General features: G+C 52.4%; 2 protein-coding genes across 5 annotated transcripts; one reads left to right on the forward strand and one right to left on the reverse strand.

Moving 5' to 3' along the window:
- Positions 1-7180: 7180 nt before the first annotated feature.
- HPCA (hippocalcin) lies at positions 7181-17490 on the forward strand. 2 transcript variants are annotated; one of them, XM_016188206.2, is made up of 4 exons: positions 7181-7249; positions 9510-9908; positions 16412-16517; positions 16611-17490. In XM_016188206.2, the coding sequence occupies exons 2-4, from the start codon at positions 9531-9533 to the stop codon at positions 16706-16708; spliced, it is 582 nt and encodes a 193-aa protein (XP_016043692.1). In that variant the 5' UTR covers positions 7181-7249; positions 9510-9530; the 3' UTR covers positions 16709-17490. The 2 variants fall into 2 exon arrangements, with proteins under 2 accessions (XP_016043692.1, XP_060061793.1); XM_060205810.1 differs by lacking the exon at positions 7181-7249 and adding an exon at positions 7704-8905.
- Positions 17095-23644, reverse strand: TMEM54 (transmembrane protein 54). 3 transcript variants are annotated; one of them, XM_016188204.2, is made up of 6 exons: positions 23480-23641; positions 20358-20551; positions 18586-18645; positions 18326-18514; positions 18071-18205; positions 17095-17707 (listed from the first exon to the last, which is right to left on the reverse strand). In XM_016188204.2, exons 1-6 carry the CDS (start codon positions 23568-23570, stop codon positions 17639-17641), a joined length of 738 nt encoding a protein of 245 aa, XP_016043690.2. In that variant the 5' UTR covers positions 23571-23641; the 3' UTR covers positions 17095-17638. The 3 variants fall into 3 exon arrangements, with proteins under 3 accessions (XP_016043690.2, XP_060061791.1, XP_060061792.1); XM_060205808.1 differs by lacking the exon at positions 23480-23641 and adding an exon at positions 21359-21444; XM_060205809.1 differs by lacking the exon at positions 18326-18514 and having other exon boundaries at positions 23480-23644.
- Between the last annotated feature and the right edge of the window lie 328 nt (positions 23645-23972).

Here is a 23972-nt window from a genome sequence, read left to right on the forward strand (position 1 = left end):
CCATGTGGGCGGAGGGTAGATAGCATAATGGTTATGCAAACACTCTCATGCCTGAGGCTCCAAAATCCCAGGTTCCATCTTTTGCACCACCAGAGCTAAACAGTGCTCTGGTTAAAAAAAAAAAAAAAAAGGGAAGCCGGGTAGTAGCGCAGTGCAAGTGGTGTGAAGCACAAGGATCGGCATAAGGACCTGGGTTCAAGCCCCTGGCTCCCCACCTGCAGGTGAGTCCCTTCACAGGCGGTAAAGCAGGTCTTCAGGTGTCTGTCTTTCTCTCCCCCTCTCTGTATCTCTGTCTTCCCCTCTTCTCTCCATTTCTGTCTGTCCTATACAACAACAATGACATCAATAACAACAATAATAATAAAACAACAAGGGAAACAAAAGGGAATAAATAAATATATATTTTTAAATATTTATTTATTCCCTTTTGTTGCCCTTGTTTCATTGTTGTAGTTATTATTGTTGTTGTTGTCATTGTTGGATAGGACAGAGAGAAATGGAGAGAGGAGGGGAAGACAGAGGGGTTAGAGAAAGGCAAACACCTGCTGACCTGCTTCACCACTTGTGAAGCGACTCCCCTGCAGGTGGGAAGCCGGGGGCTCGAACCGGGATCCTTATGCCGGTCCATTAATGCTTTGTGCCACGTGCGCTTAACCTGCTGCGCTACTGCCAGACCTCCCCCCCCCCCCAATTTCTATCTCTGTCCAAACTAAATTAATTGAATAAAATTAAATATATTTTATTTGTTCTATTTTATTATTTTACCAAAGCACTGTTCACCTCTGGTGGTGCTGGGGATTGAACCTGGGACTTCTGACTCAGACATGAGAATCTTTTGCAAAAACTATTATTCTACTTCCCCAACCCAGTCATATATCATCTGAGCATCTCTTATATGCATGCATTACCTTATCTGACTCTACAGGTCCCAAGTAGTCAATCATATTACTGCCATTTTACAGATATGGAGACTGAGGCTCAGAGAAATGAGGTCACCTGTTCCAGGGAAATACAAGAAGAAGGTGATGGTGCCAGGACTTGAGCCCAGTTCCCTGTGACTCAAGAGCCTAGGCCCCTCCCTTGAGGCCCCTCTAGGAGATAAGTGGAGGTAACCTCTCCCTATCCCCCACTCCCCCCAAGAGGCTCAGTCCCCACCCACCCTCCTCTCTTTGGTCCCAAATGGTTTGGAAAATCCTGATGGGAGCAGATGGTGGGGACAGATGGAGGGAAAAGCATCACGGGGCTGAATTACACAAACAAACATTGATAAAGTGATTAAAATCTCAAACCACCTCTTTCTAAACAGCTCTGCCCACCCCAGCCTGGAGCACAGTGGACACCAAGGCGTCTCTGGATGTCCCACACCTTGGCCCAAATGCTCCCAGCTTCTACCCACCCCCCACTTGCTGCCAGGGACCGCCCCCGGACCAGAGCCCAGGGTGGCACAGCTGCCAGGAGCACAGCCCAGGAGAAGGAGGGGGGTTGTTCTCAAGGGAGCTGGCCATGAGAAATAGGGTGGGGGCGGGGGTGTTGGGGAAGTCCCAAAGCCGAGCCTATGAGGCTGGGGTCTGGCCAGCAAAGCCTAACGATGTAGGTAACTCCCAGAGTTGCTGAGCCTGCATGTGTCACCCAGCAGCCTTGCAGCTCACTGGACATGGCCAAACCCTGCCCACAACTCACTATCTTACCCCATCCCCATCCCTCACCCCATTCCACCACAGGTGAGAGAAACAAGTCCTTAAGGATCCTGGTTCGAGCCGCGGGCTCCCCACCTTCAGAGGAGTCGCTTCACAGGCAGTGAAGCAGGTCTGCAGGTGTCTATCTTTCTCTCTCTCTCTCTGTCTCCCCTCCTCCCTTGATTTCTCTGTCCTATCCAACAACAACATCAATAACAACAATAATAGCTACAACAATAAGACAATAAGGGCAACAAAAGGGAATAAATAAATAAATATAAAAAAAGAAATTGAAAGGGGTGGGGAGATAGAGGAGAGAAACCTGCAGCACTGCTTCACCACTCATGAAGCTTCCCCCTTGAAGTGGGGACTGGGGTTTGAACCCAGGTCCTTTTGCACTGTAATGTGTGTGCTTTGCTAATGTCACCTCCCAGCCCCATAATATATACATATATATATATATATATATTATATTGGGGGATTAATGGTTTACAATTGACTGTAAAATATAGTAGTTTGTATATGTGTAACATTTCTCAGTTTTCCTCATAACAATATAACCCTCTCTGGGTCCTCCTCTGCCATCATGTTCCAGGACCTGAAACCCCACCCCCATACCAGAGTCTTTTATTTTATTTTGGTGCAATATATATATATCTTTATAGGGGGATTAATGGTTTACAGTTGACAGTAAAATACAATAGTTTGTACATGCATAACATTTCTCAGTTTTCCACATAACAATTTAACCCCCACTAGGTCCTCCTCTGCCATCATATTCTAGGACCTGAGCCCTCCCCCCAACCCCAGAGTCTTACTTTGGTGCAATACGCAAAAATATATATATTTGTAAACAGATGTATCACTCTCCTCACCAATGCCCCACCCTCCTCCCTCACCCCTGCTTCTCTGGAGAATTCAGGGAGACAGTCTGTTCCTCTGTGGAACTAGAGAAGGGTAACCCCCTGGTTTTTAGATTCTTCGACCCTGGTCACACACATGTACTCTCTCTCCTCCCTGATCCCACCCTCTGCTAGCTTCTCTCAAGAACCCTAGTTCATGTGGTCCAGGAGGTGGCACAGTGATAAAGCTTTGGTCTCTCAAGCATGAGGTCCCAAGTTTGATCCCTGGCAGCACATGTGCCAGAGTGATATCTGGTTCTTTCTCTCTCCTCCTATCTTTCTCATAAATAAATAAAGTCTTTTTAAAAAAACCTTTTTTTTTTCTTAAAAAAAAAAAGAACCTTAGTTCACAATTACCTAACCTCTGCCTCTCCCTCCCTCCTGGATGCCTGAGTCTGGGGTACTAAGAGGCAGAATATCAGCAGCCAGGACAACCCCCATGCCCACCTTCCATCCTCACAACAGACCTTCAAGAAAGCATATCTTCAGGGTTCTGATCATTGGCTTCTCATTCATACTCATGTCCAGAATTTCAGGCCTGAGGGCCAGTGAGTCCTGACCTGTCATCACTCTAGTTGAGGAGTTCTCTTTCTCTTTATTTGCTGCCAGAGATGGAACCCCGGAAGCTCACACATGAGAAGAAGTATGCACTCTGCCACTAAGCCACATCCTTAACCCTTGGTCAGGGGCTTCAGTATATGACACAAGACATCTGAGTCACCTCACCCTCAGTGCAGAAGAAGGAAGAGACTTGCTCCAGATATTTATTTATTTATTTATTTATTCATTCATTCATTCATTCATTCATTCATTCATTCATTCATTTTCTGAAAGCACTGCTCAGCTCTGGCTTGTAATAGTGCTTGTGGATTGAACCTGGGACTTCAGAGCCTCAGGCATGAGAGTCTTTTATTATTTTTTAAAGATTTTACTTATTATTTATTTTAATTTTTTATGTTTATTTATTTATTTTCCCTTTTGTTGCCCTTGTTTTTCATTGTTGTTGTAGTTATTATTATTATTGATGTCATCGTTGTTGTATAGGACAGAGAGAAATGGAGAGAGGAGGGGAAGACAGAGAGGGGGAGAGAAAGACAGACACCTGCAGACCTACTTCACCGCTTGTGAAGCGACTACCCTGCAGGTGGGGAGCTGGGGGCTCCAAACTGGATCCTTCCGCTGGTCCTTGCGTTTTGCACCACCTGCAATTAATCTGCTGCGCTACCGCCCGACTCCCAAGATTTTATTTATTTATTAATGAGAAAGATAGGAGGAGAGAAAGAAAGAACCAGACATCACTCTGGTACGTGTGCCACTAGGAATTGAACTCAGGACCTCGTGCTTGAGAATCCAATGCTGGGGGCCAGGTGGTAGCACAGTGGGTTAAGTATACATGGTGCAAAGTGCATAGACCTGATAAGGATCCCTGTTCAGCCCCCGGCTCCCTAAGTGCAGGGGGGTCGCTTCACAAGAGGTGAAGCAGGTTTGTAGGTGTCTATCTTTCTCTCCCCCTCTCTGTCATCCCCTCCTCTCTCTATCCTATCCAACAACAACAGCAATGACAACAATAACAACAAAATGGGGAAAATGGCCTCCAGGAGCAGTAGATTTGTAGTGCAGGCACCAAGGCCCAGCGATAAACCTGGAAGAAAAAAAAGAGAGAGAGAATCTGGGGGTTGGGTGGTAGCGCAGTGGGTTAAGCACACATGGTGCTAAGCGCAAAGACCAGCCTAAGGATCCCAGTTCAGCCCCCTGCTCCCCACCTGCAGGGGGGTCGCCTCACAAGCAGTGAAGTAGGTCTGCAGGTGTCTATCTTTCTCTCCCCCTCTCTGTCTTCCCTTCCTCTCTCCATTTCTCTGTCCTATCCAACAACAATGACAATAACAATAACCACAACAATGATAAAACAACAAGGGCAAACAAAAAGGGGGAAAAGTAGCCTCCAGGAGCAGTGGATCCACAGTGCAGGCACCAAGCCCCAGCAATAACCCTGGAGGCAAAAAAAAAAAAAAAAAAAGGAGAGAGAGAGAGAATCTAATGCTTTATACACTGCACCACCTTCTAGACCACTGGGAGTTACTTTGCATAGTCATTATACAATCTCTCTTCCCCTCATTCTGGATCTTTAGGGACCAAGAGACCAGACCTCCTAACAGGATGCAGTCTGCTCTCTTTTCTGAACTAAATGTCGGGGCACTAGGTCTTGGACCAAGGGCCTTGGTGTGTAGTGTAGGGAGCACCAAACCCTCTCTTCTGGTTTGTGTGTGGAGGGATTTCTAGCATTCTAGTGCTGCTGAGGTGCCCAGGAGGGAAGAGGATTTTGGTGGGAAGTAGCCAGCACAAACTTCTGAGTCAAAACTCTAACCCCAATTCCACAGTGCTCACTCAAGTTGCAAGAAGGCCAAAGAGAAGCAGGGCTCTCAGGGTGAGAAGATATGGCCCTGTCTTCAGAAGCATGTCTGTTGGGGAAACAGAGTACAGTCTGGACATCTGGAGGCCAGGGCATCACCATCACCCTCACAGTGGGGCCATGGAGTTGATCTGAGAGAATTGAGTCTGGGGTGGGGCAGCAGGAGCAAGCACAGGTGGCTGAGCAGTGACAGTCACGTGACTGGGGGTAAAGTGAGCCTCTGCAAGAATGGAGAAGCTCCAAATAAGATGGAGAACACTCTAGGCAGAGGAGAAGGGAGTGGGAAGGAGGAAAGAAGGCTGAGGTGTGACTGCAGGGCTGGACCCTCTCCTGCCCCTGGAGCCTAGTGGGAGATGGGAGGGAGCTTGTGCCTCTAGGGCCTGGGGTGGGGGCTGAGCTGAGCAAGTCTCTCCCAGTCCCCAGGTCCTCATGCAGGAGCCAGCTGGGAACCACCCACGCCTGTCTGGCGTCTCTCACCAGACAGGGGGTCCCAAAGCCAATGCCAAGGCACACAGAGGAACTAGTGTTCTGGAGGGCCCAGCTGCCCAACTCTCCATGGGTCCTCCTGTGGCGATCTCTCCACTCACCTCTGCAGCAGGAGGGACCAAGGCTGGACTAAGCACCTGAGAAGCTTGGTCTGGGAACCTGGAGGTGGTACACTGGAGAGCCAGGAACAGAACGAGGAGTGAGCTGTGTGGTCAGAAGGCAAAGAGGGGTATGATGTGTCTTAGCAGACAGAATGCAGCATTTGCAAGGAGGTCCCCATTTCATCCCCCGCACCACATATGTCATAGGGGTGCTTTGATCTCTCTCCCACTCACAAAACTAAATAAATAAATACAACAACAATAATGATAATAATCTCGATCAGAAACCAGACCCATTTCTGTTGCTCTGACCAACTCTTGCCCAGCAGTGGCCCCTTGCTCTCCTCTCCACCTGTGCCCTCTAGCCTCAAAGTGTGTTCTTGACAGAATTCTCTCTCTGCTCAAACCCAGAGACTTCCCATCACCCCGGGAATAAAACCCAAAGTCCTTGGCATGATCCCAAGCACTGCCACCACGTCCCAGTCTCCATACGTGGATCCCAACTTCTCCACAGACACTTACTTACCTCATACACTATAGACAAAATGACGTGCTCGCTATATTGCTGTTTTCTGTCCACTCCTGGAATTCACTTGCCTGGAATAATGCTGGACACAGAGCTAGTGCAGAGAATGGCCAAAGGCCCGTGATTGAAGTCCAAGCCTTCCCCTGACTGTGAGACACTAGAAAAGACATTAATCCCCACTTCCCCTGAACCTGCTTTCCCCTCTGTGAATAAGGACCTACAAAGGACAGAATCCAGCCCAGGATGTGAGGATTGCTGCCAAGACTGTGGCTGTGGGTGGGGGTGGGGGGAGTGGGGAGGATGCAGCCCCCCTACTGGCAGAAGGAGCTGCAACAGGGCTGAATCTGGAGAGGACCTGTCTAGCCGGCAGGCAGGGGACCCCTGCACCTCAGAACCCTCTCCCCCACCCAGCCTCTCCCTCCCAGACTGAGGTGCACCCCAATCGATCACAGCTTTACTCAGAGGCCGGGAGGGAAGGCGGGTCACCTTGATCCGAGGGGCAGTGGGAGGGACGGTTTAAATCAGTGTGGGAGGTGGGGTTAGTGCTGAGGGTCCCGGAGTGAGGTCCTGAGAGGCGGGCGGGAGATGGGGGCGGGCTTCCTAGGCGGGAGGTGAGGTAGGGGGTGTGTCCGCCTTTCCTCCCTGCCCTCCATGGACTGAAGTGGGCGCTACCTTCTCCCCAAAGGTCTCCGGCTCAGTGAGTTGAGGCGCGGGGGCCGGGAGGGTGTCGGCTCCGGATTCTGCCCTCGGAGCGACGTGCAGCTTCGAGCGCAGGTAGGCGAAGGAGAGGCTTGGGGTGGGGGGTGGTCCCCGGCTTGGGCAAGAAGTCTGGGGCACTGAGCCCCCAGCCCCCGATTTGAGCTACCTGCATGAACAGGCTAAGGAGATGGGGACCTCGGCCCTCCTCCCCGGGCGGGGTGCTCCCTAGTGGGGGGCTGGGAAAGTGAGGGCGTCCCCTACCTTTTCGGGACAGGGTCGGGGGCGGAGACTCGAGCAGCGGGGGAGAGGGCGGAACCGGGACCCCCGGGGGAGGGGCTCGGGCCAGCGCTGCGGGGCGTCTCCCTAGCAGCCCTCCGCCCGCCCCTCGCCGCCTCTGCCGCCGCAGCCGCGCCGCCTTCCCTGCGCAGTCGGTGTCTCCGCGTCGCTCGGTGAGTGGGGGTCGCTCGGCCGGGCAGGGGGAGGTGGGGAGGGGGCGCCTCGAGGGGAGGGGCACGTCCAGAGCCCTCAGTCCCGCTGCTCCCGCGAGTCCTCCCTCTCCGGGCGCTGGGAGAGGGAACGGGCTCCCCGGGGAGCTGATCGGCGCTGTCCAGGGTCCTGACCGCCGAGCGCCCAGTCGCGAGGAGCGGGGCTTGGGGACCCCCCGACTGCCCCCTCCGGGCGCGCCCGACGCTCCCCCGGGTGAGCGGAGGAAGAACCCAGGTGGGGGCTCAGGGAGCGAGCTGGAGATCTGTCTGCAGAGGGTCCCTGGGCGGGAATCGCAGGTGGAGTCGCAGGGTCCTTCCGATTGGGGGTGGGGGTTCTTTTCAGAGACGACTGAATGTTCTGCCATCCGCGTCTTCTATCTGGGAGGGGCAACTCTGAGGATGGCAGGGAGGAGGGGGCACTGGATAATCTCTCCTGCCCAGCACATCTCTGCACCCGCCCCGATGACCCAGTTCCTTGGACCTTCAGAAGGGGCCTAAGGGACACACTACACAGCCTCGGTGGGCTCCACACATTTCCTCTGTCCCCTCCCACACACTTGTTCAGTGGGTCCTCAGCTTGGGGTAGAAGAGGCTGATCTAGAAAGGAGGGTCACCAACTTGCAGAAACATGCATGCGACACATTGAAGACACACACAGGTCCCTAAATGGCTGCACAGGAACACCCCACACACACTGCGATGGGCTCATACCTATTCACTGCCCCATACATGTACATGCACGGACATGGACAAGACTCCGGGAGACAGATGCAACGCAAGACGCAGGGACACACATGTATGCGTGAGCCCATGCTCACCCACATGTGCACCGAGGTTCATGAACATGCACACATGTTCCCTGCTCCCAGCTGGGGGGGGCATGCACACATCCTGCATTCCTGGCTAGAACTCCTGGCTGCCTTCCCTCTGGCCACCACACTCTCACCTTCTGCATTCAGGGGACCTGTCTGGATTAGATGAAAGATAAGTGATGAGGGAGGACTGACTGGTTAGGGATCTCTCTGGGAAAGGGACCCTGAGCTGATCTGGGAAGGGTTGCAGCTCCCTCTTCTGGGACCTGGAAGCACCCTTGAAAAAAAAAATAAGAAAAATAAATAGCAACGGTGCCTGAGGGTCCCACGTGTCACTGGCCATGTGAGAGGGGTTGGTCTGGGGATTGGCTCCTGGGGGCATGTGTGAGTCTCATGGGGTCAGGGGCTGCTGGGTCTTGGTGCACAGGGTCTGTGAGCTGCTTGTGCACGGTGCCATGTGTCAGTACATGTGAGATGCAGAGCAGAGCAAACACTGTTGCGTTTTGGTGGTGTGGGCCATTATGTGAGTGGCATAGGACCCAGTGTGTGGATCTGGTGAGCTGCATGTATAATGTGTGTCAGCACTTACTTAACACGTGTGTGTTGTGTTATCTATGTGTGTGTGTTGTGCGTGAGTCTTGTGGCATTGGGCATATGTGGATAATTTTTATTCAACATTTACACACACAAGGATCATTCCAAGTGCTTCATTTAATCCCCAAAGTATTAATGAGGTAGGTATCATTACCCTCATTTTACAGATGAGGCACTGAGAGTTGAAGGATGCAGCCTAGAGGTCACAGAACTGGTAAGAGGTGGAAGTGAAAGTCAGCCCAGGTGGTCTGGAGCCTAGGCTCAGACCTACCAAGGCTGGCCCTTGACGGGCACACCTGTGTGAGGGAGAGTCCAGGTCTGCATCTGCACTGCAGGTGTATTTTGCAGTGAGCAGCATATGCAAAGCAATGAGTGGGCAGTGAGGAGGAGCCAGGAAGATGAGAAGGCCTTTTTACCCCTTTCTGGGAGTCAGCCTCATCACTGTATGGCTGTGTGACTGAACACAGGTCATGTCCTCTCCCCTGAGCCTGCCTCCCCACCTGTGAAATGGGGCTAATCTCCAGGCTTCACTTTGTGAGGGTGACAGATGTGTGCCACTGTAGGCTCAGTGGCTGGCACTGAGAACCTCAGTGAATGTCAGCCCCCTGCCCTTCCTCTGTCTCCAGATATGTCCCTTGGGGTTAGTGTTAAGTCTGGGAGCAGTTCCAGAGGTAGGATGCTAGGTGCAAACCGAGTGGCCTTGGACCTAAGCTGAGAGAGAGGCTGGTGGTTGGTGGGTGGGTCCCTTCAGAAATGGTGTTGGGGGCCAGGAGGACCTGACCATTCTTCTCTGTCCCTTGACCCCCTGGGGGTCCCAGGTGGGACTTGGCTTGGTGGCCATGGGCAAGCAGAACAGCAAGCTGCGGCCGGAGATGCTGCAGGACCTGCGGGAGAACACGGAATTCTCAGAGCTGGAGCTGCAGGAGTGGTACAAGGGCTTCCTCAAGGACTGCCCCACGGGCATCCTCAACGTGGACGAGTTCAAGAAGATCTATGCCAACTTCTTCCCCTATGGGGACGCCTCCAAGTTCGCAGAGCATGTCTTCCGCACCTTCGACACCAACAGCGACGGCACCATTGACTTCCGGGAGTTCATTATCGCGCTAAGCGTGACCTCTCGCGGGCGCCTGGAGCAGAAGCTCATGTGGGCCTTCAGCATGTATGACCTAGATGGCAACGGCTACATCAGTCGCGAGGAGATGCTGGAGATCGTGCAGGTGGGCCTCTGAGAATGCCGGGCATCAGGCCCAGCAGCTGGCACCTTTCACCCCTTTTCATCCTCCCTGCAGCCACTGGATCGGTAATGCCATGCAGCAACTTTTCCTATGACCCCATTTAAAAACCTCTTTATTAGGAAGTAACTTCCAGTTTAAGAAGAAGTTGAGAATACTCCCACAAAAACCTTTTAATCCTGATTCACAAAGCAGCATGTTAACCCATTTGCTTTATCATTGTGTGTGTGTGATGTTTTGTTGTTCTAAACATGACTCTATCCCAATACATCAGAATATATTTCCTGAGAACAGGGACATTCTCTTACATAACCCATAATATGATTATCAAAGTTAGGGCATTTAACACAGAAACAATGCTATTATCTAACTTACAGACCATATTCCAATTTTGCCAACTGTCTCAGTAATCTCTTCCTCCTTCTTAAAGTCTTACTTATTTATGAGAGAGAGAGAGAGAGAGAGAGAGAGAGAGAGAGAGAGAGAGAGGAAGCCAGACCATCACTTTGTATGTGCAATGCCAGGGATTGAACTCAGGATCTCGTACCTGCAAGTCCTCTAACCTATGCACACCCCTCAGATTGCTCAGTAATGTCCTTTTGTTATTGTTGTGCTGGTGCTCCACTGCTCTGGGCCTACTTTTTAAGGCAAAAAGTGGGAAACAGAGTGGTTCAGGAGGCGGAGCAGTAGATAGAGCATTAGACTCTCAAGCATGAAGTCCTGAGTTCAATCCCTTGCAGCACACGTACTAGAGTGATGTCTGGTCCTTTCTCTCTCTTTCTTCATGAATAAATAAATGAAATCTTAGAAAGAAGAAGAAAGTGAGAAACAATGATAGACAGTGGGAGACTGGGAAAGATACCACCGCATGAAAGCCTCCCCTAGTGTGGTGGTTGCCGGGCGTTTCATGTATGACAAAGAGCCACCCTCCCAGGTGAACTCTTTTGCTGACCCTCAGTAATATTATTTACAGTATTTTTTTTGTCCAAGTCTAAGGTGGTACATTGCATCTAGTTGTCATGTATCTTTGGTTCCTTCAATCTGTAATATTTCTTCAGCTTTTCTTTCTTGCATGAGTTGGCATGTCTGCAGGGTACAGACCAATTAGGTTTTATAGCTTCTCATTTACCCAGAGGAAACTGGATGCTCAGAGAGGTAAAGACATCTGTTTAAGGCCACACAGCTTGTGAGTGGGGCATCTGGCTCCACTGTCCACATTTCCATCTGCTACCCTACCACCTTCCAACTAACTACTGATTAAGTGCCTTCCACTGAGTTAGATGTGTATTCCTCTGAACTTATACACATCAGGCTCAGAGAGGTGATGTGATCTGCTCAAGGTCACACAGTGCATATGTGAAGTCCAATTCAAACTTCCAGTTTAATCAAAGCTGGTCCCCAACCCCACACACATACTAGCACTGCTCAGCTCTGGCTTATGATGATGCTAGGGATTGAACCTGCTACCTAGGAACCACTATTCATAGCCATTATGCTATCTCCCTTGCCTCAGAGATATTTCTTGAAAGGGACCTGGCTTCTGGTCCTGGAGTTGGCTTCAACACTTAGAACTGCTCATCTGTAGGGCCAGGTATATAGCAAAGAGACTCTCATGTCTGAAGCTCCAATGTCCCAGGTTCAAGTCCCCCTGTACCACCATAAACCAGAGCTGAGCAGTGCTCAGATAAAAATAAATAAATAACGTCTCATCTGTAAAGTGGGGGTAGTGAAGCTGACCTCACAGGGAACTAATATGCATGTCCTTTCTCAGTATAAATTTAAGTATGACACCTGATAGTTGTATCTCAAAACCTTCCAGAATATCCACTGCCTTTATTTTTATTTATTTATTCATTTATTTTGAGAAAAAGCATTGAAAACCATCTGGCTTTTGTTCTCTGTAGTCAATCCAGTTTCTTGTTCTCTACCCCCGCCCCCAAAACACACACTTCTGTTTCTTTCCCTGTAGAAGAGTGTGTTACCTAATATTGCAGGAAGCATTGTAGATATCAAGTGGGACAGAGAGTGCATGATTGGGACTCATCAACATCAGTTAGCTGGTACTCAGTATTTTCTGTGCTGTAGCTAGAATGATCTTTCTAGCATTCTTAGATTGTGCCTTAATCTTGCAGCATAGTTGTTCACAAGTCCTGGCTTCCATTCCTTCTGCCTCTCAGCAGTGTTGGCTGCTCCCCTCTTGTAACCCATCCAGCCATTACTGGACTTGTGTGAGTGAGTGTATGTGTGGAATGAACCTAGGGCTTCAGACATGCAATATACTGCTGCTGAGTGGCCTTCCTGGACTGATCTTTTTTTTCATTCTTTTTATTTACCAGAGCCCTGTTTAACTCTGGCATATAGTGGTGCTGGGGATTAAATTGGGGACCATTGGTGCCACAGGCATGAAAGTCCTTTTGCATAACCAGTATGCTATCTCCCCAGCCCTGATTTTTTTTATTCTTTACTTCAGTGAGAGGGAAAAACAGAGAGAGAGAGAGAGAGAGAGAGAGAGATCCCAGCACTGCTTCACCATCCACAAGTTTCCCCTGATGCTGGCAGGGCCTCGTGCTTGGTAAGGTGCACACTCTACTGGCTGAATTATTTCTTAGCCTTTCCAATGGACTCTTGACTTTGACTTCTCCACTTGCTGAGTGTCTGAGTTTGCTTTCTCCAACTATAGTTGGGATGGGAGTTCTCCCTGTGTCCATTGATGGGGAAAGGCTTAATGTTTGTCAGTGACTTCTGTGGACTAGGTACTGTCTAGTTGATGCTAGGTATTGTCTAGGTGATGGATGGACAGTGGGGAGCTCTGGCGGTCTGGCAGCAGAATCTGGGTAGCCAAGGTGGTGGGACATCACTTAGGGATTGTGCAGTAGCCGGACAGCAACCATTCTGATGACTGTTCATATTTCACCACTTCGTGTCTTTACTGTGTCTAGACTGATAAATCACAGTCCGGCAAGTCCAGGGCACTGGTCAAATCAGTCCCATTTCTTGGGTGTTATCAGACCCTTCCTGGCTGACCACTGCTACCTAAGCCCTAGTTCCCTTTATGGCAGTCTCACAGCCCCAGACTGAATGCAGACAGAACTGTGCAAGCCCTAGGAACTGATTAATTACAAGTCGGCTCCAGCGAAACAATGAGTGAGCAACAATTCCAGACAATTAATTAAGAGGCCCAGGAGAAGGGTTGTCACAAGGGGCGCAGCCACTCTAAATCACTCACTCAGTCCTTCTGGAGGCCCAGCCTTGTGGTCAAGCAGGGGGCACAATGGCCAGAGGAGGCTGCAAATTGACTGCTTGTGGCTCCCACCTGGTCACCTGGTGGGAAAGATGGGTGTGCCGATCACATTGACTAGCTTGGGGTAAGGGGTTGAAATGTGACACCTGGGGGTCCAAAGGACTATGGGCAGGGAAGACCTAAGAATGTAGTGGGTGAATGATGATTCTGATACGCTATTGTTTACTGGTCACTGCTTTTTAAAGATTTATTTGTTTATGAGTGGGAGAGAGGAAAAGGAAGAGAGAGAGAAGGCTAGAGTATTACTTTGTGTATACTTTGTGATGCTGAGAATCAAACTCAGGACCTCATGCTTGAGAGTCCAGTTTTTGTTTAAAATATTTATTTATTTATTCCCTTTTGTTGCCCTTGTTTTATTGTTGTAGTTATTATTGATGTCGTTGTTGTTGGATAGGACAGAGAGAAATCGAGAGGAGGGGAGGACAGAGGGGGGAGAGAAAGATAGACACCTGCAGACCTGCTTCACCGCCTGTGAAGCAACTCCCCTGCAGGTGGGGATCCTGGGGCTCAAACCGAGATCCTTAAGCCGGTCCTTGCGCTTTATGCCACGTGCACTTAACCTGCTGCGCTACTGCCCAACTCCCGAGAGTCCAGTTTTTTACAGACTGCACCACCTCCTGGGTCACTTTCTAGATCTAGCCACTGTTTCACCATTCTGCATGCATCTCACTTACTCCTCTAGACAATCCAAATGAGAGATGGTCTCCTATTTTACCGATGAGGAAACTGAGGTTCCAAAAGGTTCAGTACTTGCCCAAGGCTACACAGCAAGGTGTTAGTAGACAAGGATGCTACTACAGTTCCTGCTGGTCATTACTGTTCTCCATTCCCACCCCTGCTGCCCAAGTGTCTATCAAACAGCAAAAAGGGACCCAGTTCAAATCTAGTCTCTGTCATCAATTTCTGAGCCTTGGTTTCTTTTCCTTCCTTCCTTCCTTTTATTTATCTATTTTTTAAATTTATTTAGTGATGAGAAAGACAGGAGGAGATAAAGAACCAGACATCACTCTGGTATGTGTGCTGCCAGGGATTGAACTCGGGACCACTTGGCTGAGAATCCAATGCTTTATCCACTGTGCCACTTCCCGGACCACTGAGCCTTGGTTTCTTATCCTGATAGCAGAAGTTATGGTATCTACTTTTCAGGACTGAAGTTTAGAATTAATGCATATAAGATACCTGGCACATAGTAGGTGCCTGATAAGTGACAGTTCAGGTAGTTTTTCTATCATAGGCTGTACAAGCTGGGCAATCCAGAAGGCCTAGAGGTGTTTGTGGTAGACTCACCTACTACGGGTGGACTGAAGGTTACCTGGGACCAGAGGATAAAGTGACTTGAGTGTCAAGGGCACAATGACTTGGGCTCGGTATAGAAGGCAGTGGGAGAGAGTCGGGTGGTAGTGCAGCAGGTTAAGTGCAGGTGGCACAAACCACAAAGGCCAGTGTAAGGATCCCGGTTTGAGCCCTGGGCTCCCCAATTACAGGGGAGTCACTTCACAGGCGGTCAAGCAGGTCTGCAGGTGTCTCTTTCTCTCTTCCTCTGTCTTCCCCTCCTCTCTCCATTTCTCTCTGTCCTGTCCAACAACGACAGTAACTACAACAATAAAACAACAAGGGCAACAATAGGAAATAAATATTAAAAAGGGGGGGTTGGGCGGTAGCACAGTGGGTTAAGCGCACGAGGTGCAAAGCGCAAGGATTGGCATAAGGATTCCGGTATGAGCCCCTGGTTCCCCACCTGCAGGGGAATTGCTTCACAGGCAGTGAAGCAGGTCTGCAGGTGTCTATCTTTCTCTCCCCCCTCTGTCTTCCCCTCCTCTCCATTTCTCTCTGTCCTATCCAACAACGAACAACAACAATAATAACCACAACAAGGCTACAACAACAAGGGCAACAAAAGGGGGAAAAATGGCCTCTAGAAGCAGTGGATTCATGGTGCAGGCACTGAGCCCCAGCAATAACCCTGGAGGCAAAAAAAAAAAAAAAGGCAGTGGGAGTTGCCAATGGATTTTAAAAAGCAGTCTGACCAGGTGCTAAATTCTGCAAAATCCTGAGTGTGTGTGTGGGGGGCTAGCTAAATGTCATTGTTCTCTGTATTCTGGGGACTAGGCATAGTCCTAGCAGGGCATATACCATGTTTAAGAGGTGCTGCTGAGAAGGTGCTGGGCCCTGTGGGGCTCTGACCCAGTCTGGATCAGAGGCCTCCCCACGGAAGTGCCTGTAAGCTGAGCCCCAAGAAGGAGTAGGAGGCAGCAGAAGGAGCGTGGGGCAACTTCCAGAAGGCGCTGGGTGCACTGTGGGCCTGGGGGGAGGCCTGTGTGTGACTGGAACGAGGGGGCGGCCCATTGGGCCGGGGAATTGGTGGAGATCTGTGTCTTGCAAAGAGCTTTCAGAGGCAGCGTAGGGGGGGACAGACCCACGAAAAAAGGCAGGATGAGATAAGTGCGGAGGGTGATGTAGGGTAAGAGGCAGAGGAAGTTTAGGGTATGGGAGAAGGGAGGTTTCCTAGAGGAGGTGTCAGGTGCAAACAGCTTGAAGACTGAGAGTCAGGAACGTCAGACACACCTGATCCCACAGTGGCCAAACCCTACATGCTCTGTGTATATTTAGTGCAAAACCCTTCTTCGCCACTGAGCTGCAGGGTCCTCCAGAGCCAGGCCCTTTTCCCCAAGCCTCTGCGGATATATCGCCTCAGACCCTCCAGCCTGTGTGACCGTGCCCCCTGCTGGTCTCCGCAGCACAGCAGCCAAGCGCCCCCTGTCGGCCAGCGCGCGCCTGCAACCGGCAGCCCAGGTGTTTGTGAGCAGCAGGCTCACCGGTACTTACCTCAGTCCCTGTGGTCCCAGCGGCGTCTCGCCTTCCTACGTAACCCCCGGCACTTGGTCTCCCCCAAATTCAAATTCTCGGCGCCTACTCTCGGGGTGCAGTGCCTTTGTTCTTGCAGATCCCTCTGCCCGCAATTCCTTTCCCACCCCGCGTTTCAAGGGCACTTAGGGCCGCTCCCATCACCCCCTCTTCAGGGAAACCTTCCCAGACCCTCTAGATCCCCACGTCTCCGCGACCCCCGCTCTATCTCCCCCCTAGAGGAGCTGCAGCCACCCGTGGACCCGGGGGCGCTTTTTCCTACTGGGGTTGGGGGGTTCAGGTATACACCTCTCACTCTCGGTCTTCCCCTCCTGCCCCCCAGGCCATTTACAAGATGGTTTCGTCCGTGATGAAGATGCCAGAGGATGAGTCGACCCCGGAAAAGAGGACTGAGAAGATCTTCCGCCAAATGGACACAAACAACGACGGTGAGCGGGCCGGGCTGCGGGCGGGCTGCACCCCCTTCTCCCTCCGGGCTTGGCCCTGCCCCCCACTCACTGCTTCCCTCGCCCGCCCCGCAGGCAAGCTGTCCCTGGAGGAATTCATCCGCGGGGCCAAGAGCGACCCGTCCATCGTGCGCCTGCTGCAGTGTGACCCTAGCAGCGCCTCCCAGTTCTGAGAGAGAGGAGACCCACACCCTCCCCCCTCCCTGGCTCTCAGCTTCCTCTCCTTGTCTCTCTCCAGGTTGGGGGTCAGATTGGACCTCCCCCTCCACCGCCAGAGTTTGCACTGGAGGGAGGGTTCTCTAGAGAAAGGAACTGTGCAGACCTCCCCAAAACCAAGCAAGTAGTCCGCAAACACCCCCCCCAAAAAAAACCCCAAAAAACTCTCATGGCAATATCCCCCTTCCGCAGCATCTTAGCTAGGTTTGCCCTTTAGTCCCCTGCCCTTACCAAGATCTCAGAACTTCACCCCTCTCAGCACCCTCCACCCTCCACAGCCACTGGGACAAGCCCCCCCACCCCCCATCTAAGCTGTGTGAAGGAGTGCTGTCATCGCCACAGCTAGGTGAGCAACCAGCTTTTATTTGAAAGGGAGCAAAGGTTCCAGAATGTGGGGGTCTGAGGAAAAGGCTTCCTTGGGCCAAACTTCTGCGGAGGCCCTCAACCCTTCCTGCTGCAGCTCCTGTTGGCCGACTTCCTTGATGCAAAAGGAGCACCTCCATTCCTGTCCCTCTGCCGCTCAGCACAGCCAAACAGAACCAGGGACCCCTCCGTATATTTTGCTTCTCAAACACACTCACAGGCCCCCAGACAGACGGGCAAATGCACCTGGATCCCCCTTGCTTCCCCCCAGCAGTGTCCTGTGCAGGAAAGCCAAGCCCTCTCCCCGCTGCATGCATCCAAGTGGAACATCTCTGTTCTTTTTAATAACTTCAGAATAAAGTCTTGTTTCAGTGCAGTGGGCTGGGTGGCCGGCCGGGAGAGGGGCTACAAGCCCCACCCCCTATGTGGCCACCACGGAGTCCTCTTGGGCCAGCTCCAGGAGTTCAGCCTGGTCACAGTGCAGGGGGTCCCTAGTGCTATGGGACCCCGAGAAGGCTAGGCAGTCAGAGGGTCAGTGGCTCAGAGCTGGCGCAGCTCAGCAGGTCATGGTCCTCCACAGGTTCCGGGCTCTCCTGCATGTGGGGAGGGAGACATGTGAGGCTCCAACCTGCATGGTCTGGTCTCTGCCCCCCAAGACACCCAAGGAGGGGCAGGGAGGAACTGTTGAGGCTAAAGTGCACCACTGCTCCTGCCTGCCCCTCACGCAGAAGCTGGGTCAGACCCTTGGGCTACCTCCCATCTGAGCCCAGATTTCCCTCTCCTTCAAGATGCATCTTAGACCTTGGGAGAGTGAGGTGTCAACTAGGTGGCCTCTCCACGCCTCTCCCTTTGGTCCTGGGGAGAAAACTCTTGCCTGGTCCTCAAGGTGGGAGGCAGACCAGCCTGAACTAGGAAATGAGAGCCAGGGCTGTGGGGGTGGGGGTGGAGGACCTTACCGAGTGGTGGCTATGTTTCCCCCACCACGGCCTCAGTTCTAGTAGTTGGTGGGTAAATTGGGCACAGCGCACAGCAGACACACTCTCCGCCAAGCAGAACACTAGCGAAATGGTCCACAGGCACAGGCTGGAGCTCTGCAGGGCACAGGGGCAGAGATGGTGGCCTGGATTCTGGGTTGCAGGGTGGAACTCGAAGCACCTTTCCCCACCCCCTGGAGACCTTCTGTCCCCCCACCCCTGGGCCTAAGCACTCACATAAATTCGTGTGGGGTCGAAGGGACAGTCAGGTGCCAGTGACAGTAGTTCAGTGCTCCCAAAAGTGCAGGCAGCCAGCAGTGCCTGGCCCTGGGTGGCAAAGGTCACAGCGATGGAAGCCAAGAGGCCGAGAGCACAGATCAGGGAGAGAAGGGCACAGACCACACTTGAGCTAAACACTGTCCAGCGCTGGATGGGGAAAGCCACCGGTCAGTGAGCATCAGGGTCAGCCTCCCCCCACACCCAGAGATGCCACCTACCAGAGGGATGTTGGGGAGGTAGCGTGACAAGATGATGGCTACAATGCCTGAGATGATGACCTGTGGAGGGAAGCTCAAGTCAGTCCTTACTTCCCCACTGTGGAATAGACAGGGGGCAAGACCACTGTCGAAAGATCACACCAGTGCCAACTTTAGCCTTTGGAATCTCCACACCCTCACTGGCCACTTAGCTGTGGCCTCATTCCCTTCCTCTGCACACAGGCACTGCATCCTCATGGTCCAGCCCTCAAGTGATTTTCTAAAGCACAGCCATTGCTTGTCTAGAACCATCCTTGACTCCCCACTGCCTATAATAGTGCATCTCAGCACTGACCCATCTCCCAGGGGGCCAGGGGCAGGTCAGGGGGGATGCTGAGCCACTGGATATGCATGGCCTAGAGTCAAAAAGACTTTGGAAGAAAACTAACTGGACTGGGAAGGAATGTGAAACAAGTGTTCATTTAAAACAACTTGGGGCACTTTACAGAGTATTTTAAATTATCCCAGGCACTTGGTGACAGCATTTTTTTTTTTGACTCCAGGGTTATTGCTGGGGTTCTGTACCTGCACTATGAATCCACTGCTCCTGGAGGCTATTTTTTCCCCTTTTGTTGCTCTTGTTGTTTATTGTTGTTGTTACTACTGGCTGTTATTGTTGTTGGATAGGACAGACAGAAATGGAGAGAGGAGGGGAAGACAGAGCAGGGAGAGATAGACACCTGCAGGCCAGCTTTACCGCCTGTGAAGCAACCCCCCTGCAGGTGGGGAGCCGGGGACTCAAACCGGGATCCTTACCCTGGTCCTTGCACTTTGCACCACCTGTGATTAACCGGCTGTGCTACCACCTGACTTCCCTCCATCAGCTTCTTAACCCTGTCCTGGGCTGGTCTCTTCCCTCATTGTCCTGGACATGGCACCTCACCAGCCTGCTGATAATGCCACTCACAGAACCCTGCCAGGAACACCCCTCCTGCTCCTCTTCACCTGCCCAGGTGCCTACCCCTAGAGCTATGGCTCACTACAAGCCTGTTGCTTCCTGATCTTCCTCACAAGACCGGGGAGAGGAACAAATAATTGTAACTCTGGAGATACTACACAGATCTGCCTGGCCCAGCTGGTCCCACTGAAGCTCTCCTGCAATCTTCATTCGCACAAATCCATCCCCAGCTGCCACTTGTGGAGCACTAACCAGATCTAAAGCTCAGCTCCTAATTTTACTTTTAGCGTCCGTCTCCAGAACAGTTCTTAGCTACTCTCACCACCACACACACACACATACACTTTTGTACCTGCCAAACTCGGTGTCTGGAATGCTACCCAGCTTCTGCTCCTTCCTGCTGGCCCCAGTTTGCCTCATACTTGGCTTCTGATCATTGTAGCCCATCTGTCCACTTCTATTCATCCATCAATACCCAGCTAAAGGGGCTTTTCCTCTGTGAACCCTTCTGGACCCTTCCAGGCTGAGCTCTGTTCCTTCCTTCTATCCAGGGTGTCTGTGATGTCTGCCTAGACTAGTAATAACTAACTCACAGGAGTGAGCCTTTATCAGGTGTTAGTTACTGTGCCAAGCACTCTCCATGGATGACCTCCCTCACTACTCACTTGGACCACCTGAGATGGACACTGTTCCCACCCCTGCTTTATACCCGAGGAAGCTGAAACACAAAGGTCATGTGACTGGTGCAGAAGTTGGAAAGTGGCAGAGCAGTTAATGCTGAGGATCCTGCTTGCCCACCCAGTCCCTGGCAGTCTCCTCCCCAGCCTGGCCTTACCACAATGGCAGAGGTGACAGAGAGGATGTTGCCCACACAGTACTGCAGAGCCACAGCGTTGTGGGGGGCAGCCACGTAGCGCAGCACGGTGCCGTGGAGCAGAGCAGCGGCAATGAAACTCAAGTGGCCCAACACCACCAGCACCAGCCCCGTCTTCATCAGCACTCTCCCAAAGTCATTCACACAGGGGCCACCTGTGGGAGAGGGCTGTGTCAAGGCTATGGCTGGGGCTCATCCTGCTGGAAAAACCCAGCCTCCGATGGGCATGAGGGACATGGAGTTCTAGATCTGTATGTGAGTGGCTTAGGGGGCAGTAAACTTGTCCTCTCAGACTTTAAGCTTCCTCATCTGGAAAAGGAATTCACAGTACTTTCTTTCTTTCTTTCTTCCTCTTTTTTTTTTTTTTTTTTTTTGCCTCCAGGGTTATTACTGGGGCTCAGTGCCTGCACTGCGAATCCACTGCTCCTGGAGGCCATTTTTTTCCCTCTCAGCTTTATTGCCCTTGTTGTTGCCATATTGTCATTATTATTGTTGTTGGCATTGCCATAGTCATTGATAGGACAGAGAAAAATTGAGAGAGGAGGGGAAGACAGAGAGGGGAGAGAAAGATAGATGACACCTGCAGACCTGCTTCACCACACGTGAATCGACCCCCCTGCAGGTGGGGAGCAGGGGGCTCGAACCGGCTGGCCCTTGGGCTTTGTGCCATGTGCACTTAAACCGCTGCGCTACCATCCGATTCCCCACAGTGCTTTCTTAAGACTTTTTTCTTTTTGGTTGCTGTTGCCAGGGTTTCACCATTCCAAGGCTGACTTTTTCAGATAAGAGACACCCCACAGCACCTATGCTCCCCACCCCACGTGCTGTAGTATTGAAGGCTGATGACGAGGTGGAACACACAGCAAAGCAAGTATGTTCCCAGGTGATGTATCTCAGCAACCACCGTGCGGATGGCTTTTTTTTTTTTTTTTTTAGAAAGAGAGAGTCAGAGAACACAGCACCTTAGTTTCTTTCAGTGAGGTGGTGGAGGCCAGGCTTGAATCTCAGTTGTGCACATGGCAAAGCAGCGTACTATCCAAGTAAGATTAGAACTCCAGGTCATGAGCAGCAGGGCTTGGATTTGAACTCCGGCCCCTGACTCTTGCTCCATGGCCCTTCCACTAAGCTCCCTGTTTACTGACGCCCTCACTCATGTGCTCCTCACACAGTTCCTTGTCAGGTCCTAGGCACCAAGGTAAGAGGACAACGTGCTCAGGATTCAGCTCAGTGGATAGGGCTTGGCACACGGTAGATACTCAAGTCAGAGCTGGAAACAAATCCAGAAGAGTAACTCTTGTCTCCCAGCAAGGAAGAAGGGTCCCATCAGGATGGGAGAGTGAAATACACCCTAGGGGTGCTAAAAAAAGAGAAAAGCAGTTTTTGGTACAGGGGCCCTGGGCAGAGATGGGGTGAGCAGGGGAGGCTGAGGCCAAAGGAACACACACCCGGGATTCACGCAGAGTCCACTACCTGCACACTCCTAGAAATGGGTGCCCTCTTCCCTCAATCCTATTCTTCCAGATCTGCCCTCTGGAATCTCCCTAGGAGGTGGCTCTACCCCCCAGGACACACATGTTGGTCCTCAGCCCTAATCCTCCTTTACCCCCAAGGCTGACTGGTTCCCCAGAACCAAGCAGCCCCCTTTCCCTTTAGCTGCTCCTAGTGGGGCCTGGCTGGGCGTCTGGTCCTAGCACTGTTTCAATCTCCCTTGAAGCAGAAAGGGTATGAGTTTATTTCTGGGAGATCTACAGCTAGTAAAAGGGGAGGGCCCCCAAGGTGCAGGGAGGGATGAAATCATTTACCCACAAACCCTCTATGTGACCTTACTCCTACCTGCTCCCCTTCTGGACCCCAAATTCTTGTACCAGAGCACTGCTCAACTCTGGCTTATGTTGGTGCGGGAGACTGAACCTGGGACTTTGGAGCCTCAGGCATGAGAGTCTCTTTTTGCATAACCATTATGCTATCTACCCCAGATTCTTCACATGAAAATTGAGGAGTTGGTCTGACTGGTCTCTGAGATCCCTGGATTGTGCGGGACCCTCTGGAGCTGGGTCAGGCCTGGGGAGGCAGAGGGCTGATGATGGGCTGCACAGGTGCTGTGGAACTGGAAGGGCCTGTGACCATTAGCTGCTAGCCAAACAGGAAAGGGCATGGCAGTTTTGTCCCAGGGGCCTGACCCAGATCATTCTATCCACCCACCTACCTGGCAGCTCAGGCACCACCCTGCTCAGGGCTGGGCTCATGCACAACAGCAGCTTCCAAGACAGAATCTGATCAAACAGAAGGAAGCAGGGGCCACTGCACTGGAGGGAAGCTTGTGTGTGTGTGTGTGTGGGGGGGAAGATGGGGGTCTAGCCACTTCCTGGTAAAATACTTCTCTGGAGAGCCTAACTACATGGTTGGCAGGTATCTCACTTTTAAAAGCCAAGTACATCCTCATCTTAGGGAGGGTGTTATGGGCTGCGGAGGCAGCATAATAATTATGCAAATACTTTCATGCCTGAGGTCTCAGGTTCAATCCCCAGCACCACCATAAACCAAAGGTGAGCAATGCTCTGGCATCTCTCTCTCTGTATAATAGCAAGAGGTGTTATCTCATTTTATGGGTCAGGCAACTGAGAGTCACAAGTCCTTTGATTAGAGTGGGGAACTCCCCAGGTCTGTCTGCTGCCCCCAAAGCCGCATCACTTGTGTCTGAGGGAGGGGAAGGGACGAATCAGACCTGCTCAGTCCACGACCCTGTTCGTCGGCTTCCTTTTCCTCCCGACTGGCCAGGCCCAGGGGAGGCTTTGCAGGAGCGAGGCCGAGGAAGAGGCGCACCCGGCCGGCAGCCTCTGGCCCCAAGTCCCCAAGCGCCTGCCTTCCTTCCGCTCTCCCTTCCAGGCCGGCGGGGGCTGCTCCCAACTCTCCCGCCTGCGCTTCCCTCCTCCAGACAGGAAAGCAGAGGCGGGCTGGGGCTGGGGGGCTGCCGGGGAAACTGAGGCCGGTGCTCAGAGCGCCCCGCGGAAGGCTGCAGGACCCCGGGTCCGCGGCTCCCCCTCCAGTGCTCCGCCCGGACCGCCCCGCCCCCCGCGGCTCACCGAGGCGCAGACACATCTCGGCTCCCGCGCGGGGCCTCCGCGGCTGCCCGGGCTCCACAGGCTGCGGCCGGCCGGGGGGCCGCGCTCCCATGCTCGGGGCCGCTGCCGCGCCCACTTCCCGCCCGGCGCCCCGGGCTCGCCGGCGCCCTGCCTCCCTTCCCGACACCCTCCGGGCGGCCCGGCCCCCTGGCGGCGCGTTTGCGTCCCGGCTGGTCGGACCGGCTGGGCAGCCCTTGCAGGTCCGGCCCCCCTTCCCACCCGCCGCCGGGATCCGGGCCCGTGCACCCCGCACCCCGCACCCCGCGCCAGCTGTACCCATTTTACAGATGGACGCTGAGGCTCCGGAGCTGCGACCGCCTGGACCCGGGAGCCTTTAAGCACCTAAAATGCGGTGCTCACCGCCTAGGGCAGTGGGGCGGGCAAACCTTTAGGGCAGAATTCTCTCCTTTGGGAGAAGGGGGCTGCAGTGGGTGGTGGAAATGCTGTTGTCCGG

Source organism: Erinaceus europaeus, chromosome 13, assembly GCF_950295315.1.
Source record: "Erinaceus europaeus chromosome 13, mEriEur2.1, whole genome shotgun sequence".
Lineage (NCBI taxonomy): Eukaryota > Metazoa > Chordata > Mammalia > Eulipotyphla > Erinaceidae > Erinaceus > Erinaceus europaeus.

Excerpts from the sequence above, each read along its gene's own strand:
- HPCA (XM_016188206.2), top strand. The coding sequence starts at position 9,531 with ATGGGCAAGCAGAACAGCAAGCTGCGGCCGGAGATGCTGCAGGACCTG. Across the intron at positions 9,909-16,411 it reads AGATGCTGGAGATCGTGCAG|GCCATTTACAAGATGGTTTC; the intron begins GTGGGCCTCTGA and ends CCTGCCCCCCAG. Across the intron at positions 16,518-16,610 it reads AATGGACACAAACAACGACG|GCAAGCTGTCCCTGGAGGAA; the intron begins GTGAGCGGGCCG and ends CCCGCCCCGCAG.
- TMEM54 (XM_016188204.2), bottom strand. The coding sequence starts at position 23,570 with ATGGGAGCGCGGCCCCCCGGCCGGCCGCAGCCTGTGGAGCCCGGGCAG. Across the intron at positions 18,646-20,357 it reads CTGTCACCTCTGCCATTGTG|GTCATCATCTCAGGCATTGT; the intron begins GTAAGGCCAGGC and ends TTCCCTCCACAG. Across the intron at positions 18,206-18,325 it reads TCGACCCCACACGAATTTAT|AGCTCCAGCCTGTGCCTGTG; the intron begins GTGAGTGCTTAG and ends TGTGCCCTGCAG.